The 20,277-nt window shown below is 35.7% G+C and overlaps 1 protein-coding gene across 1 annotated transcript; it reads left to right on the top strand.

The window, feature by feature from the left end:
• Window positions 1-18,278: 18,278 nt before the first annotated feature.
• On the top strand, window positions 18,279-19,942 carry LOC149649027 (uncharacterized). Its single transcript, XM_089849377.1, has 3 exons — window positions 18,279-18,504; window positions 18,585-18,990; window positions 19,823-19,942. Exons 1-3 carry the CDS (start codon window positions 18,398-18,400, stop codon window positions 19,940-19,942), a joined length of 633 nt encoding a protein of 210 aa, XP_089705503.1. The 5' UTR covers window positions 18,279-18,397.
• The last annotated feature ends 335 nt before the right edge of the window (window positions 19,943-20,277 follow it).

Here is a 20,277-nt window from a genome sequence, read left to right on the forward strand (position 1 = left end):
TTTAAGTCATATGAAGTCCTTGAAAAATCTCTTTAAATCTTATAAAGTTCTTGAAAAATCTCTTGAAGTTCAAGGAAATCCGTTAATAGTGTCATGAAGTCTATTGAAATTCCGTTTCAAATCTATTCAAATCTCATGAAGTTCCTTGCATATGAATTTTTTTCCTCTCATTTCGTTTCTTAAAGATTGGGTCAATAGGTTTGGAATGGAGCAATATTCCACCTGATTGGCACAATACAAACACCAGTGATAAGCTTACTTTGCGAAAATTTAAGGTTCTTTCGCACTTCACTTCTAATGTTTACGGTCAAGCTACACAGCTTATGTTAGTCAAAGAATACGATAGTATTGATTAGGGTTTGCGGGTTTTTTTTTAGTGAAAAATCGTAGCTGTAAATTTCCTCTTCTACAACTATTATTTGGAGTAACGCCTCCTCTACAGAGGTCACTAAATTTTCGGCCGTTTTTGGGGGTGCAATGCAACCAGACCCTCGTGCCAGACACTTTCCCCCAGTATTTTTTGCCTTTTTGGACTTATTGTCGGCGGCTAATCATTCCGTTTTCAAAGAATATTCGTAAACGATATATTTTTGTTTGTGACGAAGTTTTATAGGTAAATATATAAAGATGGATTAGTTAATTGAAAAATATAACAAATCGTCACTATCGAGTGACGTATCTAGTCTGAAGAAATAGCGCTCGCGCTCAGAATCATAAGATCATGGATAAAGAATGCGCGAGAGGAAATTTGTTTTCATGTTGTAGGATAGTTTGAAAACAAATTTCTTCTCGCGCATTCTACTATAAATCATGTGTCAAGTCACGTAAAAAATCGCGGCGTGATGACGATTTCTTATTTTCAACAAGTTCAGCAAGACCAAATACTTAATATAATCACCTATTGGCTTAATAAACTATTATTTAACTAAATTGGGAACCTTAATTTCGAAACGTGTTAGAAAATAATAAAAAGTCAAAGAATACGCCATAAAAGCTGCCTATTTAAAAATTGCGCCATCTAGTTCTCTGAACCATGAATCCGAGTATGAATCAGACGATAATCACTTTCAAAAACACAGCCCACGCTTTCACAAACGTGATCGAGTTAGCTATGCCATATAAAATCTTCTTTCCGTAAATGGCGGCCGATCACGTGATCATATTTTTCCCGCGTATAACGCCGCAGAATTCTTTAGAGTGAGACATGGACCAATACTATTCGGGCTTGTATCTGTGCCATATAATTCGGCATCGATACTTGCTTTTGGTTGCACTGCACCTTAGTACTTAATAGCAAAGTACATAGATACTTTTCAAATATTGCAATTTAATGAAGTCTTGAGAAAAAATAGAAATCGGCTCTAGTCTATAAATTCTATTGAAGTCACTAGAAGTCTTCACATATTATATTGAAGTCACATTGAAGTCTATAAATTATGTTGAAGTCACATTGAAGTCTATAAATTATGTTGAAGTCACATTGAAGTCTATAAATTATGTTGAAGTCACATTGAAGTCTATAAATTATGTTGAAATCAGTTGAAATCATTACAAACTAAATTGAAGTCACATTGAAGTCTATAAATTATGTTGAAGTCATATTGAAGTCTATAAATTATATTGAAGTCACTTGAAGTCTTTAAAAATTGTACTGAAGTCACCTGAAGTCTTTATAAATTATATCGAAGTCACTTGAAGTCTTTTTAAATTTTAATGAAGTCATTTGAAATCAAATACAGTTAGTGAAGTCTTTGAAGTCAAATGAAGTCTATGATAGTTCAATTGAAGTCATTTGAAATCTGAAATCAGGTGTACAAAATTTTCTTAGTGGTTTCCCCCTCGGACAACATCATATATAAAAAAATGTTTCCTGACAGCCAGATAGCGCAAGGTTTTGCCATGAAAGAAAATAAAGTTCGTTATCTCATTTGCTATGGCTTGGCACCTTACTTCAGAGACAAACTAATGGAAAGTTTAAAAGGCATAGAGAATTTCGTTATTTGCTTTGATGAAGCTTTAAATAAAGTATCGCAAAAAGGTCAAATGGATCTTCACATCAGGTTTTGGAATGAAGTCGAGCAACGAGTGTCAACAAGGTAACTTAACTCAGTTTTCCTTGGTCATGCATCTGCTGAGAATATTCTTTTAAAATTTAAAGAAGGAATTTTTCCATTGAATACAAATAACATACTTCAAATCAGTATGGATGGGCCCAATGTAAATTGGAAATTCGTTCGACTTTTTAAAGAAGAGACAGAGGTTGAAACAGATAACCCAAAATATTAGATCTCGGATTATGTGGACTTCACGTACTAAATGGAGCGTTACAAACTGGTCACAATGTCGCCGAATTCCATGTTACTGCTTTTCTACGTGGCGTATACTTCCATTTTAAAGATTCCCCAGCTAGAAGAGCAGATTTCATAGAACTTATAGGATCAAAGGTTTTTCCAAAAAAGTTCTGTTCCATCCGTTGGGTTGAGAATGCTAGTTGCGCTGAGAGAGCCTTACAATTATATCCAAAAATTTAAACTTACATTTCTTCATCCAAAAAATTACCTTCTACAACTTCTATAACAAATGTTAAGAAAGGCGTAGATGATGTTTTCATGCTGGCTAAGCTTGCTTTTTTTAAAACAATTGCTTGTGAATTGGAACCCTTTTTGAGAAGATTTCAGACGGATCAACCACTTGGGCCCTGTCTATATGCTGCTGTGTTTGGCATTGTAAAATTATTAATGGCAAGATGTGTGAAGCAGGCCATTCTGGAAGCTGCAAATACAGTAACAGAACTGGTAGAAATAGATTTGTCCAACGCCGAGAACTTGCTTGCGCCCTAAAATGTAGACATAGGATTTGGAGCTACTGGAAAATTGGCAACTTTGAAAAGTGTCAGTGAACGGCAGAAGGGAGAATTCAGGCTGCAATGTAGGAAGTTCATTGTCGCGGTTGTTTCTAAAATTCTGGAACGATCACCTATCAAGCACACTTTGGTAAAAGGAATATCGTCTCTGGATCCAGAATTAAATTTCAAAAAGCAAAAAGTGGCCCAAGAGAGGATGAAAAATCTTCTAAAGACCTTGGTAAATAACAACCGAATTGGGGAAGGTGAAGCAGAAAAAGCATCTCAACAATTTTCTGCACTTTGTGGTTCTACTAAAGCCAAAGGAGATCTTTTTGGAATTTTTGAAAATTTTCTCAAAAATGAAGAAGGGTCCAGGGAATGATTAGATGCTTTTTATACAAACACAATGCATTCATGTACAAAGACATCTTTAAAGTAACTAAATTAGTCCTAACATTTTCACACGGAAATGCAACTGTAGAAAGTGGATTCTCTATAAACAAAGGAATGCTAATCGAAAATCTTCATGAAGACTCGCTCAAAGCTCTGCGACAAGTAAATGACGGTATAGCAGCTAATGGCGGATTGAACGGAGTGTCTGTAGACAAGACAATGTTTAGATTTGTGAAAGGAGCCAGGTCAAATTATGAAATGGCTTTAAAAGAAAATATGGAAGAGAATAAGAAAGAAGAGGAAAGAAATGAGAACCGAAAAAGAAAACTAAGAGAGCTAAAAGTATTGCGCTCAAAGAAACTAAAACTTTCCGCAACCCATTCAATGGAAGAAAATTAACTTAACATTAGCATAAGAAAACTAGAATAAGAGTTGCAGAGTGGAACAAAATAAGTGTCAGTGAGAATTTTTAAGGTGTTTTTCAGTACAAAATTTAAATTTAATAGTCCAAAGATGCCAGTCAACATCAGTAAAGTACTGTGATAATTTAATGTGTGATTTAAAGTAGTCATTTTTTATTATTATATTAGTGTCAAATTTAATGGTCTCGATCATTTTAATGTTAAATTTAGTGATCTTAGTCATATGTAATTTAATGTTAATATTATTGATCTCAGTCATTGTAACTATGATAATATTCTATTAAAAAATTTGAAGTAATTTTTTTGTCTTTATTTTGCTTAAAATATGTAAAAAAGGCCAGGGATATTGGGAGACATTGGTCAGGGATAACCTGGAAAAGTCAGGGATTTTCGATCCAAAAATTTCGTACGAACCCAAACCCTAAACTTGTGGGGATTGAGAAAAATAGTCTGCTATTTGAAGGTTCACGAAATAGATGGCGTAAATTACCTAAACATAGAGTTTAAAGGTTATTGCACTGACCTTTGACGATAATCTACAGAAAATACTCTGACATTACACCCTACGTTCAGTGTCAATTGAAAAGCTAACTGAACTGAACCACTATCTTTCCTTGCTTGCATGAACATCCAATGTCTGCAGAGAATCCAATATCGCCTCAAAACATAAGCCGCCAATAATAAGCCAGGACCTTGAGCGAAGATAATCCAAGTGGGCGCGGAACGCTAAGCCTGCAAAATACGGCGGCTGCATTTTAACCCTGAGGCCGATTATACCCCCTCCTGCTCCATCGGGTGGTCACCCTGGTGGAGCAGATTAATAGGCCTCGTCGTGGTGGAGGGGGCCCGAGTTCGGTGTGCCGGTTGGTTCGTGAGTTTTTGGGACTCGCCCTTGGTAAAGATCATTCCTTGTCCCGTTCCGCAAACGTTTTACTCGGCCGCTTCGCCCCTGCCTTTGTTTTTCTTTGGCTCATCCCCAGCTCCTGGCAACCCTCTATGTGTCGTGGATACACGTCTGGACCGTATGGCACGGCTGTGTTCGGAGGGACCTCCCTCGCCCCCTCGGGCCTTCTGCTGCCTTAGTCCGTCCCTGTCGCCGACCACCTCCTGGCTGGGCTCCCCGCTGACGGTGTCCGACTTAAGTCACCTGCTCAAGGGGCGTTGTCGGGCCCGCTGGCCGTCCTCGTGTCCCTTGACGGCGGTTCCGCAGGTGCAATTGGGAATATGATGGACGACATTTGGGGGGATGAGTATACAAGTAATGTCTATTAAAACGACCAAGAGCCTTTTCGTATCAAAAATAACATTCTCACTATGTTTACATAAAATGTTTATTTTATCTTTCTGGTCAAAGGAGTCAGCTTTTTTGAAGCAAAGCGAGGGTCACGTTGTTCCTATACAAGTTGACTTTCTTTACGAACTCCACTTTTAGCTTGGAAAAGGCATTTGCAGCGACATTTATAAGTGCAATCATTTAATGCATACACTCGTAGAGACACTGCCTAAGACAGGCAACTTAAGCCATGGTCGTAGCTAACATCTAAAAAACATTTCAATAAGCTGTTTTGAGTATTTTACATGGTACACTTAATTGAACAAAAATTAGACCCAAAAGTAACGTTTCTGTTAGTATATCGTTATTTTAGTTAAAAAATATCAGGTAAATGTTCTGGGGCGGTGATATAGCAAAAACATATGGGGTTTGACTATTTTAAAGGGAAGGTTGCATGCTTACTCTAAGGAACGAAACCCGAACGAATTGATCTTCACCTTTTTTCGGCTGAGTACGTGTTCCAACCAATAATGACATGTACTAAACGATATGGTAGGGGTAACTTCTTCGGAAGCGAGTTTTGAAAAATAACATGCTAGTTTGCGCAAACTTACCTTTATAAGCGTGTTAAATCAAGTGCCATAATTTTTTTCGTTACGTTACATATGGTTGTATTTAATCGTATAATGAACAACTGTACAAAGAAGCAATTACAAGTACATTTAGTTATTTTATAAAGGTACAACATTAATATATTAATACTGTATCTTGACACGTTAAAGTTGTACATGTGTAGTTTTGTATTTTGATTTAAAACGGTTTGAAAGATTGCAGTTCTATGATAATGATATTGAAATGTGTTAAACTTCTTACCGAACAAGTTACGACATGGGCCTATCCGAATAAATCTAAAGGAATCCTCGGTGAGTGGTGTTATGGCTACAAACGCCAGCGCAGTTACGCTAATTAAAAGGTCGCTTCAAAACTGAAACGAAGAGCTAACCAGATTTCAAGGTTAAAAGCCTCACCCGCTCACGTTTATCAACTTTATACTCAAGCGGCGGGACCTTTTCATCAAGATGCCTGGAGTCCTTGAAACGTTTTTCGGACTACATCTATTGGAGAGTTTGGCAAACCCAAAAGTGTTACTGTGTTTTTCTCGTGCTTGTGCTGGATGGGTAAATTTTCAAATTAATACTATTTAATATACAATTTGTACAATCTATCAAGATTTCACTTTTAATTTGGTATAGTCCCATTGGACCGAAACCGCTTTTTGGTTTTTTATGAAGAATATATTTAAATTTTCAGCCCAATGGTGGGTTTCTGCTGAATGGGAATTTATTTGAAAGAATTAGTTAATTAAATGTCTGTGAGGATTTTGAATCACCGCAGCAGCATGGTAGAATATCAGGCTTTTAATTCAGAGGCTCGGGTTCAAACCCAAAGGAGGAAATTGTAAGTTTGGTTAGGTTATGTTAGGTTATTATCCTATTAATTAGCTGCCACCTTTTCCAAAATATTCTCCTAATTATTAGCTGCCACCTTTTCCAAAATATTCTCCTAATAATTAGCTGCCACCTTTTCCTAAACGTTCTCCTACTAATTAGCTGCCACCTTTTCCAAAATATTCCCCTAATAGTTAGCTGCCACCTTTTCCAAAACAATGGTTCCAATAATTCGTTGCCACCTTTCCCAAAATATTCTCCTATTAATTAGTTGCCACCTTTTTCTAAATAATATTCTTCTTCTAATTAGCTGCCACCTTTTCCAAACTATTCTCCTAATAGTTAGCTGCCACCTTTTCCTAAACATTCTCCTACTAATTAGCTGCCACTTTTTCAAAAATATTCTCCTAATAGTTAGCTGCCACCTTTTCCAAAACACTGGTTCCAATAATTCGTTGCCACCTTTTCCAAAATATTCTAATATTAATTAGTTGCCACCTTTTCCTAAATAATATTCTTCTTCTAATTTGCTGCCACCTTTTCCAAAATGTTCTCCTAATAGTTAGCTGCCACCTTTTCCTAAACATTCTCCTACTAACTAGTTGCTACCTTTTCCAAAATATTCTCCTAATAGTTAGCTGCCACCTTTTCCAAAACAATGGTTCCAATAATTCGTTGCCACCTTTTCCTAAACATTCTCCTACTAATTAGCTGCCACCTTTTCCAAAATATTCTCCTAATAGTTAGCTGCCACCTTTTTCCAAAATATTCTCCTAATAGTTAGCTGCCACCTTTTCCAAAATATTATCCTATTAATTAGTTACCACCTTTTCCTAAATATTCTCCTATTAATTAGCTGCCACCTTTTCCAAAACATTCTCCTTCCAAGGTTAGGTTAGGTCTAGGGGATTTTTTGTCAATTAACATATTCTCACACCATATTCCCCGGTTCACATATTCAACGGTGTTTTAACTTGCTCCCGAGGATTGAGTCCGATTTTCCGCAACGCCTTTGGTGTCTCACGGTAGCAATATTCCCATGTTGAACACCCATAGAGAAACAAGTATACTCGGATGTATTAGGGTATACTCGGATGTATTAGGGTATACTCGGATGTATTAGGGTATACTCGGATGTATTAGGGTATACTCGGATGTATTAGGGTATACTCGGATGTATTAGGGTATACTCGGATGTATTAGGGTATACTCGGATGTGATAGGGTATACTCGGATGTATTAGGGTATACTCGGATGTATTAGGGTATACTCGGATGTATTAGGGTATACTTGGATTTATCACATATTCGAGTATACTCGGATTGGTAACATGTTTTTGGGTATACTCGGATTTATAACATATATATTTGGGTATTCCTGGATTTATAACGTACTCGAGTATAATCGGATTTATCACATATTCGAGCATACTCGTATATATAACGTATGTATTTTGGTATACTCTGATTTTTCACATATTCGAGTATACTCGGATTTTTCACATATATATTTGACTATACTCGGATTTTTCACATATATTTTTGACTATACTCCGATTTACTGAATGATTACTCGGGTATACTCTGATTTACTTCTTATTTATATGAGTATACCTTATTATATCATGTGTAATTTTTCGCAAAACCTAAGCAATTCTTGCAAATCGATGTCCTAACGAAGTATATTTCATGCTACTTATTTTAGCATATTAAGTAATTCGCATACAGTTCGAGTAAGGCGAAGTGTTGGCGAATTGTTTTAGTACCTATATTTCTGAGCCGTCATGCGCTAGAAGGCATTAAAGCGCTTTTCTCTTGGAAAACATATGGCAAGTTAGTATTTTTCACGTTAGGTAGTATGTAATGTGCGAAGAGTTTTCCGAGTATTAAGAAGTCTTTTTACTTTTAACGCTGTTTTGTACAAGCAATTTAAGCAATTCACAAACAGTTCGCGTAAGGCTAAGTGTTGGCGAAGTATATTGGATCCTGCCCCTGTGACATTTCTTGCAATCGAAGGATTTTATAACATTGAAATTGTGGTTCGCGTAAGGCGAACTCATAAATTGTGTTGTACTCGGATTTTATAACATAGACATTGTGGTAAACTCGGATTCCATAATATAGACAGTGTGGTATACTCGGATTTCATAACATAGAAATCGCAGTAAGAAAGAATGCTTTATAGGATCTCCAGTTTTGCCTTGTATGTTTCAAGAAAACTAAGTCACAATTAGCGTGCTAAAAATAACAAATGAAATGTTCTTTCATTTATTATTCTAAAGTCTGACATTATGGCTAACTAAAAGAGATCTAATGTCTATATAATACATAATAATTTTATATATTTCAAAAGGAAAACATTTGTAGATAAAATATGGGAATTCATTTCGGTTACTCTTAAGTCGGCTAAAAGCGAAGTGAAGACGAAACAATATATTTTCAAAGGTAACTTCATATTTCAAAAGGTAAACATTTGCAGATAAAATATGGGAAATCATTTCGGGTACGATTAAGTCAGCTAAAAGCGAAGTGAAGACGAAACAATATATTTTCAAACGTAACTTCATATTTCGAAAGGTAAACATTTGCAGATAAAATATGGGAAATAATTTCGGGTACGAATAAGTCAGCTAAAAGCGAAGTGAAGACGAAACAATATATTTTCATACATAACTTCATATTTCAAGAGTTAAACATTTGCAAAAAAATATGGGAACTCATTTCGGTTACGCTTAAGTCAGCTAAAAGCGAAGTGAAGACGAAACAAGATATTATTATACATAACTGCATATTTCTAGAGGAAAACATTTGCAGGCAAAATATGGGAACTCATATCGGTTTGGCTTAAGTCAGCTAAAAGCGAAGTGAAGACTGAACAAAATAATTTTACACACAACTGCATATTTCAAGAGGAAAACATTTGCAGATAAAATATGGGAACTCATAGCGGCTACCCTTAGGTCGGCTAAAAGCGAAGCGAAGACGAAAAAAGTTATTTTTTATGCATAACTGCGTATTTTAAATGGAAAACATTTGCAGATAAAATATGGGAACTCATAGCGGCTAACCTTAGGTCGGCTAAAAGCGAAGCGAAGACGAAAAAAGTTATTTTTTATGCATAACTGCGTATTTTAAATGGAAAACATTTGCAGATAAAATATGGGAACTCATATCGGTTACGCTTAAGTCAGCTTAAAGCGAAGTGAAGACGAAACAATATATTTTCATCGATAACTACATATTTCAAGAGATAAACATTTGCAGATAAAATATGGGAATTCATTTCGGTTACCCTTAAGTCAGCTTCATATTTCAAGAGGTAATCATTTGCAGATAAAATATGTGAACTCAAATCGGTTACACTTAAGTCAGCTAAAAGCGAAGTGAAGACGAATCGAGATATTTTTATACATAACTGCATATTTCAAGATTAAAACAATTGCAAATAAAATATGGAAACTCATGTCGGTTACGCTTAAGTCGGCTAAAAGCGAAGTACATTTCATGTCACTTATTTTTAGCAAATTAAGTAATTCGCATACAGTTCGCGTAAGGCGAAGTGTTAGCTAATTGTTTAACTACCTAAAATTCTGAGCCGTCATGCGCTAGAAGGCATTAAAGCGCTTTTCAATCGAAACACATATGGTATGTTAGTATTTTTCACGTTAGGTAGTATGTAATGTGCGAAGAGTTTTCCGAGTATTAAGAAGTCTTTTTACTTTTAACGCTGTTTTGTACATGCAATTTAAGCAATTCACAAACAGTTCGCGTAAGGCTAAGTGTTGGCGAAGTATATTGGATCCTGCCCCTGTGACATTTCTTGCAATAGAGAGATTTTATAACATTGAAATTGTGTTGTACTCGGATTTTATAACATAGAAATCGAGGTAAGAAAGAATGCTTTATAGGACCTCCAGTTTTGCCTTGTATGTTTCAAGAAAACTAAGTCTCAATCAGCGTGCTAAAAATAACAAATGAAAGGTTCGTTCATTTATTATTCTAAAGTCTGACATTATGGCTAATTAAAAGAGAAATAAACATTGATGGTGCGTTCTTAGTAGGCAAGTGTATGACCTGGGATATATCGAATTGAAAACCAACTAATAATTGCATGGAAGAATTTTCTCTAGGCTAGTGTGGCAATTGAAGTTTGACTTATTTTATGTAGCGCTGACCTCGCATACGGCAAACCAAAAGCGAACTAAACGTAGTATGTTTCATTCTTTTTATATTTTTCAGCAGCCAAGCGTTTAGCAAATATTTAGCGTCCGAAGAATTCTTATCGTAAACTATTAGAACCTTCAGTTGTGAACGTGTGACTCTTAATTATATGACAACATAAAATATTAGAATAGTAAAGCTTTAAAATTATATAGCAAACACTAATAGTTAGGCGATGTCTTTACTGTTTCATGCTTTTTTTCTATTTTTCAGCTAGTTAAGCGATTCTCAAATATTTAGCCTATGGCGAAGTCTTTGCGTAGAATGTTTGATGCTTTTATGGTTATTTTACATAAAGTGGGGCGATGGGCTAATATTAAGTGTTTGGCGAAATCATAGAAACTTTTGGTTGTCTTGACCCTCGTTGGTTTTTAGGAATTTAAAAGCTCCGAAATTATAAAAACCATTAGCTTTTAAATAAAGAATTAAAAAGCTCTGAAAATATAGAAAAAACAATTAGCTTAAGGCGAAGTCTTTACGTAGAATGTTTGATGCTTTAATTGTTAACACACAAATGCGTTCTTGTTTTAATTGTTAATACATAAATGTTTTATGTCCTAAAAACCAACAAGCGCAACGACGACCGAAGGTTCTAATGTCTAAATAATACATAATATTTTTATACATAACTGCATATTTCAACATGAAAATATTTGCAGATAAAATATGGGAACTCATATCGGTTACCCTTAAGTCAGCTAAATGCTAAGTGAAAACGAAACAATATATAACTGCATATTTCAAGAGGAAAACATTTGCAGATAAAATATGGGAACTCATATCGGTTAGGCTTAAGTCGGCTAAAAGCGAAGTGAAGACGAAACAATATATTTTCATACATAACTTCATATTTCAAGAGTTAAACATTTGCAGATAAAATATGGGAACTCATTTCGGTTACGCTTAAGTCAGCTAAAAGCGAAGTGAAGACGAAACAAAGTATTTTTATACATAACTGCATATTTCTAGAGGAAAACATGTGCAGGCAAAATATGGGAACTCATTTCGGTTACGCTTAAGTCAGCTAAAAGCGAAGTGAAGACTAAACAAAGTATTTTTATACATAACTGCATATTTCAAGAGGAAAATATTTGCAGATAAAATTGGGAACTCATATCGGTTACGCTTAAGTCAGCTAAAAGCGAAGTGAAGACTAAACAAAATAATTTTACACACAACTGCATATTTCAAGAGGAAAACATTTGCAGATAAAATATGGGAACTCATAGCGGCTACCCTTAGGTCGGCTAAAAGCGAAGCGAAGACGAAACAAGTTATTTTTATGCATAACTGCATATTTCAACATGAAAATATTTGAAGATAATATATGGTAGCTCATATTGGTTAAGCTTAAGTCAGCTTAAAGCGAAGTCAAGACGAAAAAAGATATTTTTATACATTACTGCTTACTTCAAGCTTGAAACATTTGCATATAAAATAAGGGAACTCATATCGGTTACGCTTAAGTCAGATAAAAGCGAAGTGAAGACGAAACAAGATATTTTTATACATAACTGCATATTTCAACATGAAAATATTTGCAGATAAAATATGGGAACTCATATTCGTTACGCTTAAGTCAGATAAAAACGAAGTGAAGACGAAACAAGATATTTTATACATAACTGCATATTTCAAGAGGAAAACATTTTCAGATAAAATATGGTAACTCATATCGGTTAAGCTTAAGTCAGCTAAAAGCGAAGAGAAAACGAAACAATATAATTTTACACATAACTGCATATTTCAACATGAAAAAATTTGTAGGTAAAATATGGGAACTCATATCGGTTACCATTAAATCCGCTAAAAGCGAGTGAAGACGAAACAAGATTTTTTTATACATAACTGCATATTTCAAGAGGAAAACATTTGCAGATAAAATATGGGAACTCATATCGGTTACCCTTAAATCCGCTAAAAGCGAAGTGAAGACGAAACAAGAAATTTTTTACACATAACGGCATATTTAAACATGAAAGTATTTGAAGATAAAATATGGTAACTCATATCGGTTAAGCTTAAATTAGCTAAAAGCGAAGTGAAAACGAAACATTATATTTTTATTCATATTTGCATATTTCAAGAGGAAAACATTTGCTGATGAAATTTTCGAACTGATATCGGTTACGCTTAAGTCAGTTAAAAGCGAAGTACATTTCATGCTACTCATTTTTAGCAAATTAAGTAATTCGCATACAGTTCGCGTAAGGAGAAGTGTTGGCGAATTGTGTATGTTAGGTGTGTAGATATCGTAACACGCAATCTAATTACAATAGTATTTATTTCTCGAATTCATTTCTCATACTACAGGTTATGAGCCGCGGTACGTAATGATTTATTCGACTCCCGTTATCTTAATTGTAAACTAGGAAGCAACGCCCCCTTTGGTCAATAATCCCCAAAGCTAAAACATTAAAATATATATATGTCTACTGTATAAAAAACATTAAGACGCTAAAACATAACAGTGTAAGTACCCAAATTTCTGAGCCGTCATGCGCTAGAAGGCATTAAAGCGCTTTTCACTCGGGACACACTGGCAAGTTAGTATTTTGCACGTTATGTGTTATGTATGTAATGTGCCAAGTTTTTCGAGTATTTATAAGTCTTTGACTTTTCACCCTAGCGTGTTAAGCAATTCGTATTCAGTTTGCGTAAGGCGAAATGTTGGCGAGGTATATTGGATACTGCAACTGTGACATTTCTTGCAATGGAAGGATTTTATAATAATGAAACTGTGGTATACTCGTATTCCATAACATAGACATTGTAATTACATGGAAGCATTTTCTGTAGGCTAGTGTGGCAATTGACGTTTGATTTATTTTATGTAGCGCTGACCTCGCATATGCCAAACCAAAAGCGAACTAAACGTAGTATGATTCATGCTTTAATTTTTCAGCAGATAAGCGTTTAGCAAATATTTAGCAAATTCTTTTCGTATACTATTATTCAGTTGTGAACTTGTGACCCTTTGGTTAATAGAACATAAAATATTGGAATAGCAAAGCTTTAAAATTATATAGCGGTACGGTTTCATGCTTTTTTATATTTTTCAGCTAGTTAAGTGATTCTCAAATATTTAGCTTATGGCAAAGTCTTTACGTAGAATGTTTGACGCTTTAATTGTTTATATAGAAATGTTTTATGTCCTAAAAACCAACAAGCGCCACGACGACTAATGTCAATATAATACATAAAAATTTCAAACATTACTGCATATTTCAAGCTGGAAACATTTGCATATAGTATATGGGAACTCATATCCGTTACGCTTAAGTCAGATAAAAACGAAGTGAAGACGAAACAAGATATTTTATACATTACTGCATATTTCAACATGAAAACATTTGCAGATAAAATATGGGAACTTCTATCCGTTAGGCTTATGTCTGCTAAAAGCGAAGAGAAGACGAAACAATATAATTTTACACATAACTGCATATTTCAACATGAAACCATTTGTAGGTAAAATATGGGAACTCATATCGGTTGTTCTTAAATCCGCTAAAAGCGAAGTGAAGACGAAACAAGTTAGGTTAGGTTAGGTTAGGTCTTATAGAATATATTAGGCATTGAATAGCAATTTTTACATGTTAAAATCAAGTTAGGCTAACGTTGCCTAAGATTTTTAATGATCAGGTAGTGAGTGACCTGTGTGTTCTATGGGAAAATAACATGGGTTTTTACCTTCTCCGAGTGTCAATTATAAGTCTAAGTGTAAGTTTAAAGTCCAAGGGAACACGGGAACTCTACTTACCGTAAGTCTAGTTCCCTTCTGCGAGATTAAAGTCTAAGGGAACACGGGAACTCTACTTACCGTAAGTCTAGTTCCCTTCTGCGAGTTTTTAAATTAAAGTCCAAGGGAACACGGGAACTCTACTTACCGTAAGTCTAGTTCCCTTCTGCCAGTGTAAAGTCTAAGGCAACACGGGAACTCTACTTACCGAAAGTCTAGTTCCCTTCTGTCAGTGTAAAGTCTAAGGGAACACGGGAACACTACTTACCGTAAGTCTAGTTCCCTTCTGCGAGTTTTAAAGTCCAAGGGAATATGGGAACCTACTTCCCGTCTCCGAGGGAACCTACTTCCCGGCTCCGAGGGAACCTACTTCCCGGCTCCGAGGGAACCTACTTCACGTCTCCGAAGGAACATAGTTCCCGTCTCCAAGGTAACCTACTTACCGTAAGTCTAGTTCCCTTCTGCGAGTGTAAAGTCCAAGGGAACATGGGAACCTACTTCCCGTCTCCGAAGGAACATAGTTCCCGTCTTCAAGGTAACCTACTTACCGTAAGTCTAGTTCCCTTCTGCGAGTGTAAAGTCCAAGGGAACATGGGAACCTACTTCCCGTTTCCGAGGGAACCTACTTTCCGTCTCCGAAGGAACATAGTTCCCGTCTCCAAGGGACCCTACTTCCCGGCTCCGAGGGAACCTACTTACCGTAAGTCTAGTTCCCGTCTCCAAGGGAACCTGCTTCCCGTCTCCGAGGGAACGTACTTACCTTGTAGTTACTTCCCTTGTGCGTGTGTGACGGTAATATAGTTTATTTGTAGTTACCTTGTTAAAAAATGGTTTCCGTTTATTCTCTTAGAGAGTTTAAGCAGCTTCCAAATGCGTACGTACAGCTATGTTCGAGAGTGCTTATCCTTAAGGTCGAATAGGGATGCTTAATCTCTCTAATAAACTGTTAGCAGGAGAGATTCTCATAAATAGGGGAGGAAATGGTGAAAGGGGAAAGGAATTACTCGTATAAAAGAGCCTAGATTTCTGTGGACGGACTCATTCTCATCAGTACCAGCCTAGAAGGAAGATGACAGAATTGCTCAAGCTTAATCCATTCTCGATTCTTACACGAGAAAAGAGCCGAAGTCTCCAAAGCGTAACGAAACAATGGAAGTAGATGACGTTCCCGGAACATCCGCAAGGACCGTTAAAAAAATCTAAGAATTATGAAATGATGGAAGATGAAGAAAAGTATTAGTAATGTTATAAATGTAATATTCTTTCTTATTAAAGAGACGTTTTTAATAAAGCACTAAGAAAGGAAAGGATAGTGCACCGAAGACTATGCCATTTTCAACTAGAGAGTTTAGCAAAAGTAGTGGAAAAGAAAGAAAACCAGCCAGCACTTCCAAAAGTAGAGACGAAAAGGAACGTAAAAGAGAGAAACCTGAAGAAAATTATAGGTAAAAATATGTTAATAAATATGCATATAAATGGTAGGTCGTGTTCTATGGGCAGCTTTGAGTCAGAAATGTTTGATAACATCTTGACGTGTCACCGTCTTCAAGTTTTAACTTAATCGTTGAACATTTCCGACTCGAAATTGCCAAAAGAACACGCTCTTATATTTATCACATTTTTATCCGAAACACCCTGTTTAACTTATTTTATTCTCTTCAGAACGAAAGGAATATTATACAATGAAAAAGACGACAGAAAAATCCTTGAGGCCGTCCTTACTATTAATGGAACTCCCTTTGGAGCAGGATTAACCGGATCTAAGATTTGGGGCCAAATTTTGGATTATTGTAAAGACTTTGAAAGTCTCAGAAACCGTACCGCGGTGGCCTTACGATCTCGATTCTTGAAGCATATACAACCAGGATTGAAGCGACCAAAATTGAAGGTGTGATAAAGGAATTTATAAAACTTACAGAAATAGTACATAATTTATTTATTAGAAAAACAAGATGAAGTAAGCCACGGCGCTAAAGATGATCAAAATATATCTTCGGAAGATGAAGAAATAGAAAAACGTATAAAAAAGTAAGAAATAAATGTGTGCCTTGTATTAATTCGTACCGGAATGTGTTCGTTTTAATGATATCAATCGTTAAATAGGAAAAATAGAACATACAGCGAGAAGGACGACAAAATTCTACTAAAGGCTGTAAAGTCAGTCAATGTTGATTCTTTTGGACAAGGAATAACGTCGAACTCTTTATGGGATAAAATTGCGAAATTATGTAATACAGCAGATAATTTTCAAACGCGCTCGGCTTCTAGTTTTAAAACTAGATTCTTGGAGCACGTACAACCGAGATTAAAGGTAAGTCTTCGAAACAAGTTAATTTAAAAAATTAGCTTTTGAAAATTAATTATTTTTCAATTTATAAGCGTAAAGTAAAAAAAGATGACCAGGTAGGCGTCGATGAAAATGTTACGGAAATAAAGGGTAGTCAAAAAACCAAGACAGTCGGAAAAGAAATTGACGAGGATATTCAACTGTCCGAAGAAAGTGACGAAAATATTCAAAATAATTCTGAACACGACATTGCCCCTAATCCTGAACTTAAAGCACTGGCGGAAAATTTCTACAAGCAATTGAGCATCAACTCTTCGAATGAAGCTTCGCTATACCTGATAAATTTGGCACTAAAGTAAATATTATACTTCATTTTCAAAGTAGCACATTTCCCAATCAAAATTTTGATTTTAGGTCGTTGCGCATATTTTATCGCCAAGCGCAAATGCTTGCGAAAGAACAAACCGAGAGTTCGTTTCCAATGGGCGAAAATGAAATCAATTTTCTTCTACGTTTAAGTGGAAGTGATGATTTCATGCGCTCCGAGATTCGAAGTCATACAATAAAGTAATTTTTATTAATATTTTTATTAATAAATTTAATGAGACTCATTCATTTAATATTTAATCTTTTGTTCTAGATTTCTCGCATACTTTTGTGATCGAATAAGGGCCGAAGAACATTCCGACACTGAAGAATCTTGAAATGCCAGACTTTTTTAATTACGTATATCCATAAAAATTTAAACAACAAAAAATATAACCTTTAATTTAAAAATAAAAACATTTAAACCCCTACTCTAAAAGTCTCTGTATCCTTCGCTTTTCCTCATAACTTTACTTTACCATACCATTTTTATTTATTGAAAGTAAATAAAATAAAATAAATATATAAATAAAATACGATAAATAAAGTAATGAGATGTAATACGCATTTAAAAGTATTTAAACTTAGTTTTAATTGCCAAAATAAACTACCTCGGAACAACGTACACCACGTATAATTTTATTTATTTAGCTTCTCGGCAAATTTTATTCCACTGAAACTCGCTTGCGTCGCGTTGCGCGTAATCTATTGGGCTATGGGTGAAGCCAATGTAATAACCAATAAATCCTCGAATCGAGTACAAAAGTAGGGGAAATATGCCGTTCCCAGTGCAGGTACAGTGGAAGGCAGGGAGGATTGAGGATTGAGGATATGAGGATTGAGGATATGAGGATTGAGGATTGCAAGATGGCGGGTGAGAAAACGTATGCCTTTTTGATTGACTCACCCCTCTATCAGACCTACAAGTGGGCGTTTTTTTGATTGACTCACCCCTCTCATCCCCGCACCTGCAAGGGGTGTTTTTGACAGGTCAATGAAGCGTGTTCGATTCTCGGATGTAGAAGTACATACATTGGAGTATGAAGATAGGGTGAATTTTGATTTAAGAAATAAACAGTATTTTAATATGTTAATTAGATTAAAATTTGAACCATTAATTTCGCCCGTATTAATCAAATGGTTAAGGGGGTATGAAACTCCAGATGACGTTGGGGGGGTGAAATAAAGAATCCCCGTAAAAACCCAGCTCTACCGACTATTCTAGATCATTCTAGATCATTCTAGATCATTCTAGAAAAATTAAAATTCCCCGTAAAACCCAAGTTAACGTTGTTTAAGGCCATGACGTAAAATGTACAGTCAAAGTTGTAGATTGTTCGAGAATAATCTTCCCGAAAAAACCCACGGCGTAAACACCAATAATGTACAGTCAAAGCTAGGATGATGATCTTATTAAATAGTATAAATAGCCAGGACCCTGAGTTAAACAACCATCACAATCTCTCTAAAGTCCGACGAGGAAGGAAGGACCATCCACCAAGTACAATGTAAGTATAGTTTTTGTGGACTTGTTATTTTTAAAGCTATAGTTTGTATATAAAACTTAGATTTTTTTTCTATTTGACAGAATGTCTGCCGTAGTGCTATTTCCCCTATCAGATGAGAAAGTAATTGAGGTTACCCCGAAGTTAGACGTACGACTAGGGTTCAAAGACAGTTCTACGGGACTCATACTTCACCAGTCCGATTTCCACGAGCTATACGCTAGGAAGGATGAAATATTCAAGTTCTTCGAAACCGACGACGCCCCGGAGACATCATGGTTCTTTACCGGTTCTGAAACGAAGCGTGTGGAGTTGCGAACATATCGAGACCGTAAGATTATAGACATCAGGGAACTATACCCTGAAACAGGTGCTATGTACGGCAAGTTCTTCCCAACAAAGAAGGGATTCGCCGTTGGACACTACCTTGCCAAGACGTTGATGGATACGTATAAAGACGTAGTCACATTTCTTAACGAGGCGAGTCGAGTACGTGTGTTATTAAAAAATTGTATTGTAGAACAATTGAAATCAAACATCCGTAAATGTTGTTACGGATGTAGTATTGATCACCCCTCTCAAACTCAACACGATTGTTTGAATGGGTGGGAAATGCGTGTTTCAATGAACTTTGACACCGCGATAAGTAATCTTGATTATGTTGAAATTTATAAGATATTTACTTTGAGCACTTTTCTAAGTGACGAATTTTGTAAGTCTATGATTGGTCAAATCGTATGTAATGCCAAAGAATATTTGTGAATAAAAAACAACTTGATTCTTAAAAAATGATTCATTCCTTAAAATGGACTTCAGCTTACAACACCCATTTAATGGTCTCATAGCCGGGGCGACACAATCGGAAAAATCATACTTTGTAGCTAACCTTATAAAGTATAAAGATATATGTATATCACCCCCTCCAGATAGGATAATATGGTGTTACACTGAATATCAACCGAAATGATTTAATTCGGTATTAGATCACACGCCTTCTGTAGAATTTCACGAAGGTATATTAAATGTGAATATATTAGACCCCAATATCAAGAATTTTGTTATACTTGATGATTTACTTTGTGAAATATCTAATAACAAGGATGTAACTAATTTGTTCATACGGGGATCGCACCATAAAAACACCTCTGTTTTTATTTTGATGCAAAATTTATATTACCCCGGGAAGGAAATTAGAACATTAAATTTAAACGCCCACTACTTGATAATATTCAAATCTCCTCGAGATAAATCGGCTATATTTCATTTAGCCAAACAGATTTGTCCCACCAATAGTAAATACGTTATCGACGCGTTCCATCAGGCAATTGCTAGAGATTTTGGGTATTTATGGGTTGATTTAAAGCCAACGACGTCAGATGATCATAGACTACGGACGGGACTCATACCGGGCGAAGAAGCCGCAGTCTATATTCCAAAATGAAAAGAGTGCATACGCATCAACATTTCTTAAAGTATCTGACTACTTGTAATGCGTGTCAGAGAAAATACGCTATCAAACACGCTAGTAATGACTCTATCAAGGCCATAGTGGAATGTTGTATAAATGTCCTACGCGGTAACGTGAAGTTATCAGATGACCAGAAGAAACGATTGAAGAAGCACTGTCTAATGTTACGGAAGTTATCTAAACAAAGCACCGTAGCAAAACGAAAAAAGATCCTTATTCAAAAAGGTGGTTTTTTACCTCTCTTGTTAGCACCCCTTTTATCACTTGTTAGCAGTGCTGCTGGTGCAGCTATAAGTAGAGCAATTAAA

This window comes from Phalangium opilio, unplaced genomic scaffold (assembly GCF_054372755.1).
Source record: "Phalangium opilio isolate 3A_F unplaced genomic scaffold, DU_Popi_V2 ptg000088l_1, whole genome shotgun sequence".
Classification (NCBI taxonomy): Eukaryota; Metazoa; Arthropoda; class Arachnida; order Opiliones; family Phalangiidae; genus Phalangium; species Phalangium opilio.